Source organism: Gopherus evgoodei, chromosome 17, assembly GCF_007399415.2.
Source record: "Gopherus evgoodei ecotype Sinaloan lineage chromosome 17, rGopEvg1_v1.p, whole genome shotgun sequence".
In the NCBI taxonomy this organism is placed as follows: Eukaryota; Metazoa; Chordata; order Testudines; family Testudinidae; genus Gopherus; species Gopherus evgoodei.
In genome coordinates, this window is record NC_044338.1 from 18,650,232 (window position 1) to 18,668,296 (window position 18,065).

Sequence of the window (18,065 nt, forward strand, 5' to 3'; positions counted from 1 at the left end):
CATAAATGTTCCTTAAATGAAAATGAATGTCATTACATTTATAATTTATTCTTCCTTTTGATGATTATACTTGGGTGGTTTATCTACCCATCTTTAGACATTTATTTATATCTATCTAACCTCTTTTCTATATATAGATGTAATTTTTATTAACAAATCAGTCAGCCTCACTTCTTCCAAAGTAGCCTGCTCCTCTAATGCTCAGACAAAGACTCAAAAGGCTTAAGAGAAGCTTGAACTCTTGTATTTAGTGACAGGCAGCTATCTTTTCATGTCACGCAGCCCACGATGTCAGCACAATCATCCCCCGATTGTTTTATTCTTACCAAACTTGTTTTTCAACAGAGAATCCAGGCCAGAACCTGAACAGACTATTTCAGGAAGTACCGAAACGAAGAAATGGGTCTGAAGGTACGTCACAGGCAGGTGTTTTTCTTTGCAGTTAATATCTAGAAAATGGAGTGTGCTCTAGCTGTGTGTTTCCTTAAAACTGTGCAGTTTGATTCTGGCCTGGAATCTGATGGAAAAACAGTAAGTATAAAACAAACCATGGGTTAGAAGAACACTTTACTTTCTAATTCCATCACTACCATACTAACTTGACAAGTTTTGGATACTTTCTCTATACACCATCCAAATATGTATGTTTATATAAAAAGAGATAAGTGATAGAAGTGGCATTACAAATAATGAAAACCTTTTAGATACTGTTTGGCTGTCTTCCTTGTAGCTTCCAAGCAAGAAAATTACCCAGTATTAAGTAATTCCTTCACAAATAGGTAAAAAGTATTCCATCCATACTACAGGTATCCTTCTCCTAGGATTTTGGGTACATGTTGACAAATATACTACAAGCTGCTGTTAAAATGGTGTAGAACCTATCTAATATATGAAAAAGCCTGGACAAACATGTCATTGACTATCAGATCAGTAAACTACTAATTGAGGAAGTAGGAGTTGCTATTTAAGTATCAACTTTTTTGTCTTGTTTCAGACCAATGGCAGAATTTTGCTTTTAGCCAGATAGCAAAACAAAAAATAAAAGAAAACTCACTCTAAAAGAGTTGTTTTGTTTCTGGTAGAAAATGATATGGCTCCTATCAGTGATATATGTAGATCATTTATAGAGCATTACTACATGACGGAAAATGCACTAAACTGAAGTAATCTTCAAAATCATTAGGAATTTTCTATCTTTCTTTCTTTGCTTGAAAAACAAGAAATAAGCCTCATATTGTTGGGGAATATCTTAAGGGTTATCAGCACTTAAAAATGTATTTCTCCTATTGTTTTTACATCCTGGAGAGGTAAAATAAACTAGAATAAATATTGCTTTCTTCTATCCAATGTTCTCTATTTTAGATTCCAGTCTGGAATAAAATGTACAGTGTACTCAGATACCATACAGGGTCAAACCAGCTAATGTGATATTTTATAAGTGGTTCATGCCATCACATTTTTAGCTGCCCCAAAGAAGGGAATAGACTAAAGATTTTTTAAAAATTCCTGCTACATAGTACAATTTATGTAGTACTTGACAGTGAGTAAGTACATGACCTGCTGATTCTTCTACTGTTTATATATTAGTGATCCTGTAGCTGCTGCTGAATGGTAATATACAATGTATTTTCAAGCAGAGAAAATTTCTTGAAAAGAATGGAGTTTCCAGTACTAGTAAAGATCAATAAATCTTAAAATCCTCCTAATGAGTGCATACAAGCACCTCTGCAAACTGTTCTCAGAATGAATTGCAGGTGTTGCACTCGATGTTTGCTAAAAAGATTGCTTAACGTCATTAGTTTCCTCCTTCTCTTCAGGTAACATCACCACAAGAATTCGAACCGCAGAGACTGGCTCTGATGAAGCCATCAAATCCATTCTAGAACAAGCCAAAAGGGAGCTGCAAGTACAGAAAACAGGTACTGGCTCACTTCGTCTCTTGTTCCTTTTACTTCAGAATTCAATTAAAACAATTATCAGGAGCTTTCTGGTCGGTTAATTATGTTCGTAAAATCTTGAACATGTTTTTGCAGAGCAGTTTCTTTGGAGTGGGGAGGGGTTGGTTCGTGTAGATAACACATATTCAGTTTTACTTTCTGTTCTTACTGCTAGATGGAACCTTTAGATAAAGTCACAATTCCTCTCCTGCTCTTGCCTTGCTCCAGGGGAGAAGTAAATTGTGACATCCTTTACATTGCACCGCATACGTCCTCCCTTGCACTTATCCTCGTCTTCCGGTCAGGATGCTGGAATGGAAGAGCCATTTCTACCTGCTTACTCGTAGGAGTGGGAATACTGGCCTCACAGCTCCTGTCCTTCTTTTCCTCAAATCTGACCAAACATCAAAAGACCCACCGTGATTGGTGATTTAATCTATCCTACTCCCCTGCTAGGCCAGTCATGAGCTAGCCCTTAATTAGCATGTTCTCACTGCACTGTATTTTTCATGAATTGGGATTATAACATAATCAGTCCCAAATCTGACTTTTACAGGGCTTTATTTCATGGTGTACATTGTTCCTTGGAGCTTACTTGCTTTTCATTTTCTGATTTTAGAAATGCACTTCAAAATGGTCATGCGAGTTCAAACAGTGTTTCCTTTTCCAATGCGCCTGTCCAGGTTATCTTCTCACTCTGTAATTTTCCGTGCATTTGACAGCTATCAAAACTTTAACTAATTCTCCAATCCTGCGTATCCACTTATGGAGCTGGCACTGCACTAGAAAGTGCTTTGCATTAAATTTCATTTTTAGATATAAATGTTGGTTTATTACTTTGGATATTCAGCTTCCAAATTAAAACAAATCACATGGCAAAAAAAATCTGCAGGAGTAATGGAAAGATGTTTTTAGTGAACAGAATAAGATATTAGATGTCTAAATGTGGAATAGATACAGTAATTTAAAACAGATTAATTGCTATATTCTTTTGCAACACACTTCATATGAGGATCTCAAAGTGCTTTGCAGACATTAATTAATTAAGCCTAAAACTTCCTAGGAGAGAAATAGTTAGATAAAGCAGAAGAGGCATCCCTGTTGACTTTTTTCCCTTGTCTTTATTTTTGATTTATTTTGTGGACATGAAGGAGAAGGGACAGAGGGTGACAGAATGAAAACATGCATAGATGACACACAATATTATTATAGGATAATCTGCATAATTATATTAATCCTATTTATTTTCATTTGTGGCCACTTCTTGAAGTGCACAGCTCCCTTAGTCATATAAGGTGCATCACATTGCCCAACCTGCATAATGGGATTTTTAAGCCTTGGAATTCTTCTTCAACTGAGGTTTCAGTGGAGACTGCTGTAAATCCAAATGCAGGACCACCTTACCAAATCTCTTGACCCTGGAGAAGAGTACATTTGGACTCTCCTCTGGAATTCCAACCTCTGCTGCTGCATACATTGGCTTAGGAAGGCCATATCAGCACTAATTTAACAGTAAAACCCTTCAGTTGGGTTCTTTGTCTCTACTTTGATGCCCATAGGCTCCATACAGGATAGAGATCAAGAGTTCTTCCAAAGCTTCTGCTTGGCAATGCAGACCACTATGGCTGAACATCACACTTACTTCTGAAAACTGTTGAATAATCGTGTTCTTTTTAGTGACCTGTCATTCAGTGGTTTGGAAAAAGAGAGAGAGAAAGCTGAATAGTCAGGAAAAGAAACAGGGCTGTCCAGAGGATTCAGGGGGCTTGGGGAAAAGCAATTTTGGGGGCCCCTTCCATAAGAAAAAGTTGCAATACTATAAAATACTATATTCTTGTGGGGGATCCTACAGGGCCCGGGGCCTGGGGCAAATTGCCCCACTTGCCCCTCCCCTCCCCCTGGGCAGCCCTGGAAAGAAAAGAATTAAGTTCTTTGTAAAAATCCTTAAGTTTTTAAATTTCCAGTTCTGTTTTGGGTAGTAGAATGATTAACCCTATCAGATTATTTTTGTTGTAACAGGACACTAACAGTGCAGCCAAGTGACCTGGATTTTGTTTGTGCAGGATTCATTTGGGGGAGACAGAGAACCAAATGCTTAAGTAAATGTAGCTAGGACCATGACATGTTAATGTCACTTTTGGGGAAGTATACATTTGCGGTGGGGAAAAGGGGGTCAGTTTTTCAAAGCAATATATTTGCAAATGTTTGCAACACATATCAGTTATACATATGTAGTTTGGGTGTCTGTGTGTGCATGTGTGGCTGCAAATATTTTCCAGGGCCTAACTTTGAAAACTGTCTTCTTTAATTAGAGAAAAACAGATTTTATATATATGTAGAAATGTACTGCAGACCATCTGTTCCCTCACAGGTTTGTTAGGAAACATTTACAGTGGCACTGAAGTTAGAAGACTGTGTATATTATATAAAAAGTGTTACAATTCATCTTTGATCTGTTTTCACAGCTGAGCCGGCTCAGCCACCTTCTGCATCTAGCAGTGGCAATTCTGATGAGGCCATTCGATCCATTCTGCAACAAGCCCGACGTGAAATGGAAGCACAGCAGGCTGCCCTTGAACCTGCCTTAAAAACAACACCTTTGTCTCAAGCAGACATTTCCATGTTGTCCCCAAAACTAATATCTACACCTGCAATGTCTTCAGTTTCCAGTTATTCTCCATTGGCCTTGTCACTGAAGAAACATTCAACTGTCATGGATTCTAATATGTCTGCATTGCAGAACCTCTCTGGGCTAAAAAAGGAGCACCAGGAAACACCAGTTTTAGAGCTTCATGGAATAACTGATTCTGCACAGGGTGTGCTGAGGCATGTTAAAAATGAATTGGGACGTGGTGTTTGGAAGGACCATTGGTGGAACACTGTTCAGCATGACAGAAGAAGTACCACTCTTTCTGAAGATACAAAGGTTGAGGAAGCCAGCAGTGGAAAAGAAAAGGTCAGCAGCCAGACAAGGTCAGATCGTAGCCAACTCCAAGGACCATCCTCTTCAGAATACTGGAAGGAGTGGCCAAATGCTGAATCTCCATATTCCCAGAGCTCTGAATTGAGCATGACTGGGGCAAGCCGCAGTGAGACACCACAAAATAGCCCCCTTCCTTCCTCTCCTATTGTACCTATATCAAAGCCATCCAAACCCTCAGTTCCTCCATTGACACCTGAGCAGTATGAGATTTACATGTACCAGGAAGTGGATACAATAGAGCTAACTCGTCAGGTCAAAGAAAAGCTAGCAAAGAATGGCATCTGCCAAAGGATCTTTGGGGAAAAGGTAAAGAACTGATTTTTCATTACACTAACACTTTAAACATGTAGCGCTATATCCTTATGTATAGGCATGTGAATCTGCACATAAAGGCTCAACACTTCTTTTTCATTCAGTAGTTACAAAATATATTTACAAGTGAAAGGTATGAGTCATATGTCTTATTAAATTTCACAGATTTTCTGCTTCTAACTTCTATACAAAAAGCTTCTTCAATAGCTTACAGTAAGAACATGAAGCTAATTTCTTCTTTTCACAGTTCAGGGCAACTGCATATTTATTCCCCCTCTGTGGTCCACTAAGAGCACCCGCTTAACGTTTTTTGGCTCCCAGTCATCACCTCTCGGGCAGAGACCAAGGCTGCACATTCCTTTACTACACTGTAATATTCTCAGCAAGCCAGGCTACCTAAACAGGCCAGGATCTCCACTCTCCTTTCTCTGTAAAGGTTATGATTGCCTGTAGTTACAAGTTACTACACAGCTCTTTATAATCAAGCACATTTATTCTTAAAGTGCAAGCAATGCAGGAACTTTTACTGGTTTAGTATGTTTTTTTCTATGTGCTAACCAGAGGTTACTCATCAGTCTTATGAGGGCTTAGTAGGTCTATTCCTTCTAACCCTTCCACAAGGATTGCCCCCCCACCCCTAGACGGAAGGTCCTGTCCATTTGCTGGATCAGAATGAAGGCCCTGAGTCAGTTTAAACTCAGGCTATTTATGAATAAGTCCTTTTTTCGTCATTGGACTCTGGGGAATCTAGTTTGAGCTATTATGCGCAAGCTTCCCCCGGAGACTTCACTTACCTCTTGGGGTGGGGGGGAGGGGAAAAAGACAATCTGGCTGATTTGCATAATAATCACTCTTTGTTTTTAATTCCTGGAGGAGCTGTCGTAGCCCTGTCCCATGAAGCAGAACACAGTCATATATAAACCATTCATTTAAAACAAATGGACCTCACCAGTATTGCATGTGGTTGCAATATCTGTCACTCCTCGGCTACATTCATTTTAAGTTGGAACATATATTGAGACACGATATTTAATATCCACTAAAGCAGTGGTCCCCAAAATGTGGGGCGCACACCCTCAAGGGGGGCACGGAGGAAAGTTTGGGGGGCGAGGCGGCCCAGATCAGCCTCCACCAAGAGGGGAAGGGGAGGAGAGGGAGTGCCACCCAGCCGCACTCTGTTCCCAGCCGCAGTCCCAGCTCCCAGCCCCATGCACAGTCTCACCCCATGGCCTCAGCTCCATTCCCAGCCCCAGCCCCCTCCTCCTCCACCCCCTCCCCACTACAGCCCCATTCCCCCCCTCCCCGCGGTAGCTGCAGCTCTGGCTCCTGGGGGAAGTAGGGGTGTGTGGACAGGATATGGGGGGGTGACCCTGAAAATTTTGGGGACCACTGTGCTAAAATGAACTCATGGTATATTTGAGTAATATCCTTGCCATAGATCAGTAAATCTAACAGATTTTTGTAAATGAAGGTTAAGGGACTCCGGAAACCTGAAATTTCTTGTTTTATATTTAAAAATAATATAAGGGGATTTGGAACTCTCTGCTCTTCAGTCTTATATTTTTAGTTAAGAATTCTTTATATAGTCATTGCTCAGCCCCTCCGTGTCCAGCCTCCCAGTTAGCGTTAGTATCAGCCCTTGGTGATATATATTCATATTGTAGAATGTGGCATTTTGAAGCTACAACAGTCCGAGTTCTGATGGCCTCAGATCTCATAGCTAAGCAGAGTCATTACTTGGATGGAAGACCACCAAGGAGCATCTAAAGCTACAGGAAGTGGTGTTGGTATTTCAGCAGGTGGCATTATTCCCTCTGATTCAGTGCTGAATCAATGTCCCAGCAGGATACGTACATTATGTTACTACAAGTACCGTGTTTCAAAGAAGACATAAAACTAAGAGCTTGACCACTTGGGGTCATTAGATATTCTATGGAGCTTTCGTAAAACAATGGATGTTGAAGTCAAGTGTCCTGACTGAATTCCATGTCAGCTAATTACATTCTGCCTATCTACATTCTTCCTGTCGTTTTAATTGGCTGCAGTATGACAGTATTCACTTCCTCTATCAAACTATTGTGTACAGTTGCAATTCATTTTTAAAGATGAGCTAACGTGTACAAAACAAAGCTGTTCAAGATATAAATGATTAGCACAATTGATGGGTAAATTTGAAAGTTTCGAGGATGTTTATTTTAAAACAAAATACATGAAAATGGTTTCCTATTTTTATTTACCTGCTAGGACCAGGTCTCTGTGATTCTCCCATTAGAACTGGTGACATTACATCATACAGTGTGCAGCTCCCTGTGCTCTTGTAGGTGTTTGCTCTTGTAGAAAAACGCATAGTCCTTCCTGAACTCAATATTTACACACACACAAAGTTTCCATTTACTTATGAAATATGCATATGTAATTAAAACTACTCCTGTGCTTTCTGGTTAATGATTAATATACACATGACATGAGCAATAGGCCAGTGGTAAGTATATCACAAAAGTTACCCACCCCTAAGTTAAATACGCTAATATTTCATTCTTGGTTGCTTCATTTCAGGTGTTGGGCCTATCCCAAGGGAGTGTCAGTGACATGCTCTCCAGGCCAAAGCCATGGAGTAAATTGACGCAAAAAGGCCGAGAACCATTTATTCGTATGCAGCTCTGGTTGAATGGTGAGCTGGGACAGTGTGTCCTGCCTGCACAAGGACAGCAACAAGGACAAGGTAATTAAAATTACACTATGTTGTTTGCATCGAAGGAGAGGAATTATTTTTAAATTGCAGTAAGCAAGAGTTTTTTCTTAAGTTAGCTCTGCCATTTGTATAAGTAGAATTGCCCACCTCGACTTCACAACCTGTTGTTAAGGGACTCACCGGGATTTTACACAGAAGGATTAGTTTCTGCTTAATTCCTATGCAGGAGATGATGAGTTAACAAATAAAATAGCAGTGTTTAAAGATAAAGAGGTAGAAAAATGTGAAAGTTAAATTCAGTCACATTTTAATAGGAATTACTTGTTGAGGAGGATATTTCTAAAGTTCTCTGAAGAATTTTGATTCCTGTAATCAGATAAAAGAATTAAGTTTTAAAGAGTGGTTGTAATTGTGTTTTTTTTACCATTGTTTTTATTATGCTGTTTAGAAGTAGATCTAGTTGTTGTTTTTAGTAATACCAAGACAGATTTTGCCCTTACTTGGTTGTAACTGAGATCAACATTTGACTAATTTATTAAATCTGTTTAGAATTGGAGTTATTGCTTGGTTTGGTGGATTGGGAGTCTCCTTTATTGTTCCCTGATTTTACTGTTCTCTCTTATTTAGTCCTCCACTCAGTGACATCACTGCAGGATTCCCTACAGCAGGGATGTGCAAGCTCAGGTAATCAACTGGTTCAAATGCTGTGCTGTACAGTAATTCACTACATTTTATTCTATTTCTGCTGCCTTGATGCCCAAAAGATTGTTGTGTTCTTTTGTTATAGCATGCAAGAGCACCTTCAGGGTTTTTATTAACAGTGAATTCCTCATCCCCTCTGTGTTGCTATGGCAGATCTTGAAAATGCGAGCATTTAACAGGATATATTAGGCTGGAAGACTTTGATCTGAGATCACTTGCTCTGTATTATTTTTTACCATAGTTTATCAATTTGACATGTGACAGTGGCTGTAAAACAGAAGCGTTTCATTTGTAATATGATCTATATACCTCAACTGCCTTTTTTGTTGATATATTCTTTTCACCCTCAGTTGTGGTTCTAAACCAGCTTGTCTAATTTAAAGTTGAGGAAGATTGCTAAATATGCAGCTCACCCTCCCACCCCTTCACTAAAACACAACAGAGATTTGTGCAAAATGCAAGTGAATTGCTTAAAGATGTTTCTGAGGATGACTATTACAGTAGGGAGCCCCAGTATAAAGCAGCTGTGTTCCTGCTGTTAGATACCAAACTCTACCCACGCACACGATTTAACCAGTAATAGAGTTAACTAATGTAAGCCATTTATACTGTATTCCAGGCAAGAGAAATACTTGTGTTCTGTGGTTGTAAGATGATCAGGTGCTATGAATGCTATAAATGGGAGAATTACAGCAGTTCAGAATGTAAAGAAAGGACCTGTTAGGTCATCTTGCCCATCTCCTTGCAATTGCAACACAGTACCTTTTTCTAATAATTTGTCCAGTTTAGGTTAAATGTCCTAAATAATGGGGTTTCGACCATTTCCCTTACTATGAGACTCTGACAGTGAGATGTATTAGGCTTAAAACAGAAGCGTTTCATTTGTAATATGATCTACATACCGCAGCTGCCTTATTTGTTGGTATATTTTTGCATCCTCAGTTGTGGTTCTAAACTTATTTATTTCTCATATTGAGAAATTCTCTAAATTTTCCCCAGGAGTTAGATGAAAATGGAATGAATAAAGGCAAAATGTCAGCATTAAAACCAACCATGAAAGTAAAATCTTCATGAATAAAATTAGAAACAGTCTTTGCAATCACAGAGCTATTGTTACTTACCTACAAGCATTTAAAGAACATGTAAATTTCCTGAGACATTTTTACAGTGCTGCTCATGAATGTATGCAATAGCTACTTTTCTGTAGCATTTATCCAACACCAGTCACTATTCTAATTTAAAAATATATATAAATACTTAAGAAAACATAGAAAATATCCTAAATAATACATTTAACAGGTCATTTAAAACTGGTAGGGTTTCAAATGGGAGGGAAGGGGGAAAAGGCTATATTTTTATTAATAATAATTTTTCTGGTCCCTAACAGTAATTAAGAAAGGGTTGAAATACTGACCTACAGTATTGCAATCTGACCAACTTATGGGTTCCCAGGAGGATTAGCTAGTAGCTAACAGTTATTTTCTTCAGGAAGTTTGGATGAGTTAGTGTGAGGTTCTGCTCCACTGCTCCACATCTCCGCCTAGTCTGGCAGTTACTGCCCTTGAGCTAATATTTTGCAATGTGCTAAGTTTTTATTAGCTGAATGGGCATATTATTGATTACCACCCCTTATTCTTGCCTTAAAGGTGACCTGCAAAGGAGGGGGAAAATGGGATTGTGTCCATTTTTCTTTTTATGATTAAAAATAATAAATACATGAATAAAATTGTTTAGCTTTAGAATTAGAAGTTCATTTCTTGTTTTCCCTTTTATACTTGGTAGAACTAATAGGCTTATGACATCACAGATAACAAGAGAGTGAAGCATGGTCAGTTGAGACGGGAAGGATAGTTTGATGATAGTTTTTGTTGCCACCTATATTTCCATTCAAATGCCTGGCAGACAGTTGGTAGAAAAGCTGTGTTTGTGAAAGATTCAACATCCCACCCCTATACTTGAGGGCTAAAAATGCTCCAACTGTCTTTCAAGAAGTTTTCCAGCAAAACCAGTGAAGACAAAAACATAGCTAAAGTAAAAATCAAGGGCATTGTGACTTTTTTTAAGCATTCAGGACTTCTCTGTATGATGCACAACCATATAGATTTATGGTCTTATATCATAAATAAACAAAAAAGGGTCCAAACCTTTAATACATTTAAGTATTTGCAAGAATAGCCTTTGATACCAAAATATAATCTGATACTCTTCTGCATTCTGTGTCTGTGAGTTTTAAGCATCAGGCTAGTAATCAGAAGATCCTTGCGCAAGTTCTACCAAATAAGTTTTACACACTAATGGTATCTTTACTTCCAGTGGTGAAAAAGAAAATCAGTATGTTCTTTCTTACATTTTCTTCATGTGTGTTTCTGCCTTTGGGTAAATCTGTCTTTTTAATGAGGTATCTGTCGTCAACATGGACTAAATCATATGGACAAAAAATCTGAATTAATGTCACCCAACTGCATCAGCATGTTTCTTTTTTAGTGAATTTGGCCCTTATTTAGTTTCATTTTTGATGATCAAAGCTAGATTAGAATTAGAGAGTTGCAATATATATTAGGACATGTGTATATAATGGAGTGTTTTGAACACTTGTATGTAGCTCCTGTATTGGTTTTATTTGGATTTTTTGGGTTACTTTCTTTACTGAGTGTCTGTAAAACTTTACCAAAAAAAAAATAAATAAATACCATGGTATTATGTACCAATTCTGTTGATTGCCTTGATATTCCCAAGAACGTTGAATTTTTAATTCACTTCTGTATTTATTCTTTGTGAAGGTCGTATAGTATCCATATATTACATTAAAGACTTACATGTCTTTTTGGTGTGTGTTTCTGTTAGGGTCTTCTTTTGACCTAATGTGGAAATCTTCGTTTGTCAGTACAGCTGCGGGTGATCTCAGGGGATTTTGAATTTCCCTTTGTTTGTCTTCCTTTCTGAATATCATCCATCATTCCGAACTTCATGCTGCTTAACAGTAGTAATGCTTGTGGGAATTGAAGGAAGGATTATAGCTGCATAAAATGGGGAGCTCTAATTAAAGCTTGTTTTTTAAATCAAAATCTTGCTTGAGATAATTGCACATCACCTAGTGATTTAAAAACCAAAGATCTACTGTATTTAGATCTACTGAAATATTACATAAAACCTTTCTTTTCAAAATAAAAAAATGTGTAACAAGGGATGATTAATCTTTATCATCCCTTGGGAAAGAAATATGGAAAAATCCGAAGAAAAGTATAACGTTTACTCCAGATGTTATAGTAGCACATGCTTTGCAGAATGACAGGAAAGCCAGATATCTGATCTGTCTATCTCTGTTCATACCATGCTCATCATGATGTTATCTTTCAATAACAGATGCTAACAGGTAGTTAATTGTGGATTGAGTCAATCTCCCTATTACACAGCAACAGAGTTGTGAGATATTGTTTTCGGTCTTGTTTTAATTACTGTTGTGGGAAAACTAAGGCAAAGATATGAGTGTTAACTCTTTTGTTCTGGATGCAGTGAGATTCCGATCTCTTGAGGAAAGGAGTTTGATAGCCTCAAGCTAGTCATGAAAAAAGCTGTATCCTCATTTCTCATGATTCTTACCTTGATTGTGCGTGCCTTTGTAGTTCCAGAGGAGCACAACTGTTATAGGAGGTGTTCCAGTAGGTAGCTCAGACCAATCTATTGAGAACTTTGATCATTATAACCATGTGCTAATATATACATGGATGTTGGTTCCTCTGCTCCTGAGACCATCTCAGATTTGGATTTTATCATCTGTGAAACAGGCTAATAATAACTCCTTGTATCAAGAGATACTGGCTTCTATGAGAATGCATTCTTGGTTAACAAAGTTGTTTATGGTTTGAAATGGTTTTGATGAATATGACTTTATGGCCAATAAGATGGAGAAGAAAGGGCGATCTCTTGACCTAAGAGTCATAAGACTAATGGAATTCCTTACAGAAGTAGGTTAAATTCAATTACTTATTTTAAACTTTGGTTAAAGAGGCTAATAAAAATATTACTGCCATTATCATCAGTGTGAGCCAGATCAGAATAGAATTTTTTAGTTAGTTACTTAGAGCTGTATGGATAACTCAACGGAGTCAAGCCCCTTGTGCTAGCTCTAAAATGTAATTTTAATAGGCAAATTGGTTAAGTTTCCATATCACTTGTGCATACTGAGGTTGCAGCTCTAAAGTAATTGGCCCCAGTTTCTATTGATTTTAAACCATAGGATATCAGCTGGCACCTCACATGGGCAGCTGCTGTAGTCTGTCTATCTTGTGTGTATGATTAAATTCTGTGCTATTTCCTCGATAATTTGGACTGTGAAAATCTTCCTGGTAACTTTTCTAGAATCAATAAAGCGAGGAAAATCACTGTCCAATGCACTTTATTGGAACCTTGAAATGCAGTGCAAAGTTGCCTCTTAGTATAACATGGACAACATTGCTAGAACATTTGTTCCATGTTTTTTTTCTATAACTGTTCTTTTATCACAATCTGTTTTGTGTATCAATAGTACTGTGCGTGTATTATTGATGCTTAGTAAATAATTTATTTTATTGAAACTCTACCCGCTATTCTTTTTCGTAGACCCTTTAGCATAGGAGATGCCTTTATCAAACAAATGTTGTTGATCTCTTTTTTTATGCATGTTATCCTAGAATTTCACCTGTTTAAAGCCCTTTCCCACTCATTTTTATGTTGGGTCCACATGCACTAGGTAAACAATGACCAAAACTTCCGCAACACAATTCCCTCCTCATTGTGGTCCATACCTTACAGATATAAAACTGTGTTTGGCATTATAAAATCTGTAATAATGAGCACCAACATTATAAGGGAAGATTCATAGTAGACATAATGCAGTAACTAGGTGACAACTCTCTCTCCCTATTTAAGTCGAGGAAAGGGAACTCGTGCAGTACCCTGAAGCTGATCTTCATTTATTTTAAATAGTGAATGTGTCTGTATCTTTATTTTTAGAAGATCTGCACACAATCCATTGCAACCTATGTTTTTTCTTCTTTTGGTCAGGCTGTGTGGATTCCATAAATGCACTGTCCTATGGTCTGAGCACAAGACTGGGAGCCAGGAACTCAGGCATTCTAGTACTTGTCTCTGTCACTGAGTCCCTCAATAAACTTGGGCAAGTCATATGGGTTCTCGGCCTCAGTTTCTCCGTTTGTAAAAATTGAGATAATACCTACTTCACAGGATGCTTCTCATAATTAGTGAATATGTATAAAGCTTGAAGATGAAAAGTTTCATTAGTTGTACTGTTACCAGTGCTATTTTTGTCAGGCAGCTATGGAAAATTACCAGTTAGCACAATATGTCAGTGCATTGAGATTTTTCTAGATCAACATAGTGCTTAGAGTTCCTTATTTAAGGGATTGCAATAGTCCAAAATTGTTGATGAAATCTTTGCTTCTGGAATAGTTTGCTATAATTCATTAGCTCAAATGTATTTTAAGATCAACTAAACCATGTGACCTCCATGGTGCATATTCTTTCCAAGCTTAGTTCAGAGTGAAGATCTGGTCTGTTAAATATGATAGACTTCAGACACTCATTTCTCTCAATTTCTTTTTATTCTTAATCATTCATCTATGTTTTTTCCCCGTTCATCCCCTTTTTTTGGAAGGGATCTTGCCCTGTTATAAGAGAGGCTGGATCTTCTGACCCTCCTTCAATACAAACAGTCTGTGGATTCTACAGCTAGCTGCTAGCTCCGGGAGGAGCTGAGTATGAAAGAATGATCACATTTTGAAAACTAGAATGTAAGAGTAACTGACCCTAAATCAGCAAGCAGCATTGACATAAAGGATGCCTTAGTATTTGTGTTGTGGTGCCGGAAGGTCTGACAGCTTGGGGCGGGGGGAGATAGGGCTCTGGATGTTTTGGCAGCTGAGCAGAAGGGTCAGGCACCTTCCTCTATATTGAGAGGAGTCTGGAGGGCTTGGCAGCTGCAAAAGAGGTCAGGAAAGGTACTTATCACTAGGGGTCAGGCATGTGTCTCAGTGATAGGAGGGTTTGTCTGCTGGCGAGGAGTCATGTTGGGGTTTTGGTTGCTTGAGGGAAGTGAGGCACATGTCTCTTCATAGGAAGCTACAAGGGTTTGGCTTCTGGGATTGGTCACATAAGAGTGCTTATCAGGGGGAAAGAGGGTATTAATCTATTTCATCCCCTTTGGCTGTGGTCATGGATACAGGCAAACTCCAACTTCAGTTGAGATGGGTGAGAATTACCTTGCTTTGGCTGCATAAAACAGATAATGGACTGTTTCCTTCCTGAGTTACTGAATAGAAAGTGTATGCTCCAAATGTACAGGTCATTGCTTCCAATCCATAATGAGGATACAGCTTTAAAGCAGGTATGTTTCCCAGGAACTCATCTTAACATGAAGTAAACATTCTGTGCTGGAAAGTATCAGATTATACCTCTGACAAATAATTAAATGATCTTTAAATTATAAGGAGCTGTGTGTTGGTTAAAATCATTTCCAAGGAGAGAGAACTGAAAATTTCTGGAAAATTAAGTATCCTCCAGTTACCTTGTGGCTGTCCTTGTTGTTTCAGTGCAGAGGAAGAAAAGATAAGATGTAGGTGTCGAATCTAATTTGATAGATATTTGAGATTTTTTTTAAACTTTGTAAATAATCATCCACAAGATTGTTCCTATGATTATTTTATTTTAATTCTAATGGAAACCTTCTAGGTCATCGTTTCCTTCTAGGTCATCGTTCCCCCAACAGACCAAATGTTGAAATACAGTGTTACTGTGTGGGAGCCAGAAAGTTAAATAGATTAGAAATCAAGTATAAAGAAAACTGAAACTGACTGGTCTATTTTCATTGTCCAAGTTGAGTGAAATGCAAAAATTAAACAAAGAATATCAATAAAGTGAATTTGATATTTAAAATTCTTAAAGTTTTAATGATCAACGGTGGTACTAATAATAAATTTAAGGAAATTTGTTTCTTAAAAAAACAGTATTTGAAATCCTGTGTCCCTCTTTAAGAAATGTATTCTACATCCAGAATAACATAAGCACCATTTGAAGCATTTTAAAGGCATGATCCTGAGAGATGCAGAGCACCAGCAAAATTCCTTTGAACATCAGTACTCTGCACATCTCCTATCAGTCAATGATAAAAATACTTCTTTTAAAACAAAATTTATCTTTGCAGTTTGTTCCTTCCACTTCTCCTTCACCTATCCTAACAATATAAAAACATATCCTAGCTGCTGCTTTCCCCTAAAAAAATTTAATCAGATCCACCTCTCAGATACTTATTCAACCACAGCACCCTCCTTTTCACCTTTGCTTTCTAAGGAAATATTGGACATGTAAAGGTGATGGAAGCTGCGCCCTTCCCACTCTCCGTATCTTCACACAGATGAACAAGTAATTAGTTTAGTCTCAGTGTAACTTCAGTTTTGTTTTACATTTGTTTCTCTCTTTTTCTCTTTTGGAACTTATATCCTAAAAATAGAGTAAGTTGGAACCAGCAGATGTTTCATTTGTCCTTTACAAGAGGACCAAAATTAGCCTGTTATTTGGTACCTAAATAAAGCAGCTAAACTGTCTTTGTACGAACTTTACAATTACAATCTATTGAAGTTGCAACATTTTATTTTGTTTACTTGTGTTATGTAAGCAAGATCAGCACCTAAAAATCCATAAGACCTTCAGAGAGAGAGAGAGAGAGGATGAGCAGGAATGAACACAACTGTGTTTTAAATCTTCTGTTTTGAGACAGTTAGTTATTTTTCTTGTGAAGGTTTTTTGGTTTTGGTTTGTTTTAAAGGTAACTTGGAAATGCTCTAAAACTGCATAATGTAAAGGTAAAAAAAATCTAGTAAAAGAACAGCAATGGTTTCTCTAATTTTCAGAGTGAAAATCTGCACAGAATGCCTGAAGCTGGGTTAGCAGTGGGACTCCCCAGGGGCAACAGAAAGATGTTATAATCAATTACCACATCATAACACTGATGTATGATAATTACTGAGTGTTCCTCCTGAGATAGTGCAGCATTTGGCTGGGATGCAGCTCTTTCATGGTCCACTGCCTGATTAATATGCAAATAATAGGCTGATTGCATGATGAATGCAGAAAATGAGTTCGCTGATAACGTGAGCACCGAAGCGGGAAGATGATAAATTACTTTTACTGACTGTCCTACATTAAGTACCCTTTCTCAACAATTTTATCACAAATTAAGTAAAGCAGTATGGAGAGATTGTGTGGATGTGTAAAATAATGTACCTTAATAGCTTTTATAATATTTTTGCGTATAATGTAAATGGCATTTTCTTTCAGTACTTTAGCCAGTACTCCTCCAGAACGGTTTTGCATTTCGTACAGGAACACGCAGAGACAGTCCATTCAGCCGTTTTCTGTTTAGATGAAGAGCAATCTGCTATACCAACATATATGATTGGTGATGTGTTGGCTTTCTTTCTTATTAGAAAAAGAATCCAGATATTAGCCCCTCAAGTATCTTGCCCCTAGCAAATGAATGTCTACATTGTTTAGTGAGGGGGGAATATTCTTCAATACAGAACAGGATGTACACAGGACATATGTATGCTGTTGCACCTGGTTTAAGCTGTATATCCAGGGGCAAATGGGGTTAAGACACTGAACACATTCATAGAAGCACCTGCATACTTTATCATGTTTGTTAAGAAGCTTGAGGTGGAGAGAGGACCAAACCGATATGATGGTGATAACATGTTGAGTTCTAGTCTCTAACCGCCTGGTCATCGGCTGGAGCATCAGCAAAGATGTTACAATAATAACTAAGTTAGGACCTCTTAGAAACATTGAATTGGTGAAAAATTATTGTCATATGACGATTAATGTTTGCTCAATAAGGCAATTTAAACACAAGTTTTGTTTTTGGCATCTTGGTAGGATGTTTTTATGACAGATATTTGTTTAATCTTCAGGAACTCATGAATAAAACTGTTCCTACACACAAGCTGCTTTAGTAATAAGGTTACTGAAGCTAATTTCTAACAGTTACTGTATTCTTTAATCAATATGGATTTCTGAAGAAGTAATGAGCTATGGTAACACAGAAAAATCAGGTTTTTAAAGAGGGTTTGGTAGTGCCAGGATGTGAGTGTTAAGTCGAATTTTAATTTATATAATTATCTTAAAAATAATCTTCTAAAATTATCTCAGCTGTGGTTCTAGAAACTGTGATTGGCTATATGCTGACACAAGCCCCCATTTTTATTCCCTGTTTCTCAAAAAGTGCATTAATGTAATGATCATCTAGTCCATCCCTGGACCAGTTCAGGAGTGTTCCTTAAACCATATCTTTTGGAGTTTTGTCCAATCTTCTTCTTCTTTTTTTTTTTAAAGTGCCATCTAATTCCACGGGCTAATAGCATTGTCAAGAAGCTTTTTCTGGTAGCCT

The 18,065-nt window shown here is 37.8% G+C and overlaps 1 protein-coding gene across 1 annotated transcript in view; it reads left to right on the forward strand.

The window, feature by feature from the left end:
• The window catches only part of CUX1 (cut like homeobox 1), a 356,919-nt gene that overhangs the window by 302,385 nt on the left and 36,469 nt on the right, over nucleotides 1-18,065 (forward strand). The window contains 5 exon segments of the mRNA XM_030536988.1: nucleotides 346-411; nucleotides 1,818-1,919; nucleotides 4,403-5,226; nucleotides 7,789-7,954; nucleotides 8,552-8,608. Coding sequence (XP_030392848.1) covers nucleotides 346-411; nucleotides 1,818-1,919; nucleotides 4,403-5,226; nucleotides 7,789-7,954; nucleotides 8,552-8,608 — 1,215 coding nt within the window.